This window comes from Atta cephalotes, assembly GCF_000143395.1.
Source record: "Atta cephalotes unplaced genomic scaffold scaffold00013, whole genome shotgun sequence".
Classification (NCBI taxonomy): Eukaryota; Metazoa; Arthropoda; class Insecta; order Hymenoptera; family Formicidae; genus Atta; species Atta cephalotes.
Window position 1 is genome coordinate 5552231 of NW_012130077.1, and position 1191 is coordinate 5553421.

The 1191-nt window shown below is 28.5% G+C and overlaps 1 protein-coding gene across 1 annotated transcript in view; it reads left to right on the forward strand.

Moving 5' to 3' along the window:
* Positions 1–213: 213 nt before the first annotated feature.
* LOC105617617 (supervillin-like) overlaps positions 214–1191 on the forward strand; it is a 17057-nt gene continuing 16079 nt past the window's right edge. The window contains 2 exon segments of the mRNA XM_012199172.1: positions 214–403; positions 652–813. Of these exon segments, the coding sequence (XP_012054562.1) occupies positions 214–403; positions 652–813 (352 nt within the window).

Here is a 1191-nt window from a genome sequence, read left to right on the forward strand (position 1 = left end):
TAAAACAACAAAAATTGTATTTGGTATGACAGAAGTAATACACAATTGTTTCTTTTCAAATTGTACATATCTTCTGTCTATTTCAAAATTGATAAAAAATTCCAGTATTTTTACACGATTACACGAGTTACGTTAGATCTTAATCTATATATGGCAGTAAAAGCTGCCATATAGTTTATTAATTAATTAATTGAATATATAACACTTGTAGTAATGGTAGCTGCTGGCGCTACAGTTTTGATGGCAGCTAGTGAGGAGAATTCATCAAATGAAACAGGAAGTAGTACAACACGTTCGATAAACCAAAGTACTTGTTCACGTTATAGCGAGCTACAACGTTGTGGTCAAAGGAACGTTGAATCATCAATTAAAGGAGATGTGGCTACTTGTTCTTTGGGTATTAGTAAGTATTATTAAGAATTTAGATAGCTATATACCATGTTATTAAATCTAAATATAAAGATAAACATGTCATAATATTGTATATATTTGCCTATACATTTGAGTGATTTTGAAAAAAAAACAAATGTTTGATAATATTATGAAACTTATAAGTCTCTTTGATAAATATTATTTGTTTTAAATGGACAATTTTCATATACTTGATATCCTCGAATTTTGGACAGAAAATGTATAATTTACTTCTATTAGTAGAAAAGAAGCATTGTAGCCTTACAGCAGAAAACAATGGTAAAATAGTATCTAAGCTAGAGCTAAAAGAGAGCTCTAAAAATTTTGCAACTTGTAAAAATGCTCCGGTTCGTGAGACCAAAACTTCTAGATTACGGGCTGCTTCTATAGTATTACCCAATGGTAAGTAAATGTTTTCAAATGTATCTTTCTACATGGTTTTATATATACATAACAATATATATACATAACATTTTATTGCCATATATATATGAATAAAAATATAATTTACTTTTATATTTGAACGTAACAGTGCGTTTTAGAGAAAGATGTTTCAGATAAAAGTTTTGTAACTTTGAGGGGAATATAAGAGATGAAAGTTAATGTAATGAAAAATGGAGAGTTCCATTTAAAAAATTCAAAGTAACCTTGTCCTGATCTTGATAAATTCAAAATTCAAGATCAAATCAATGATACCATCTTATGTCCTCCTCGAAGCCACAAAACTTTTGTCTGAAACATTTTTCTCTAAAATGCACTGTTTAAGAGATATTTGAGATC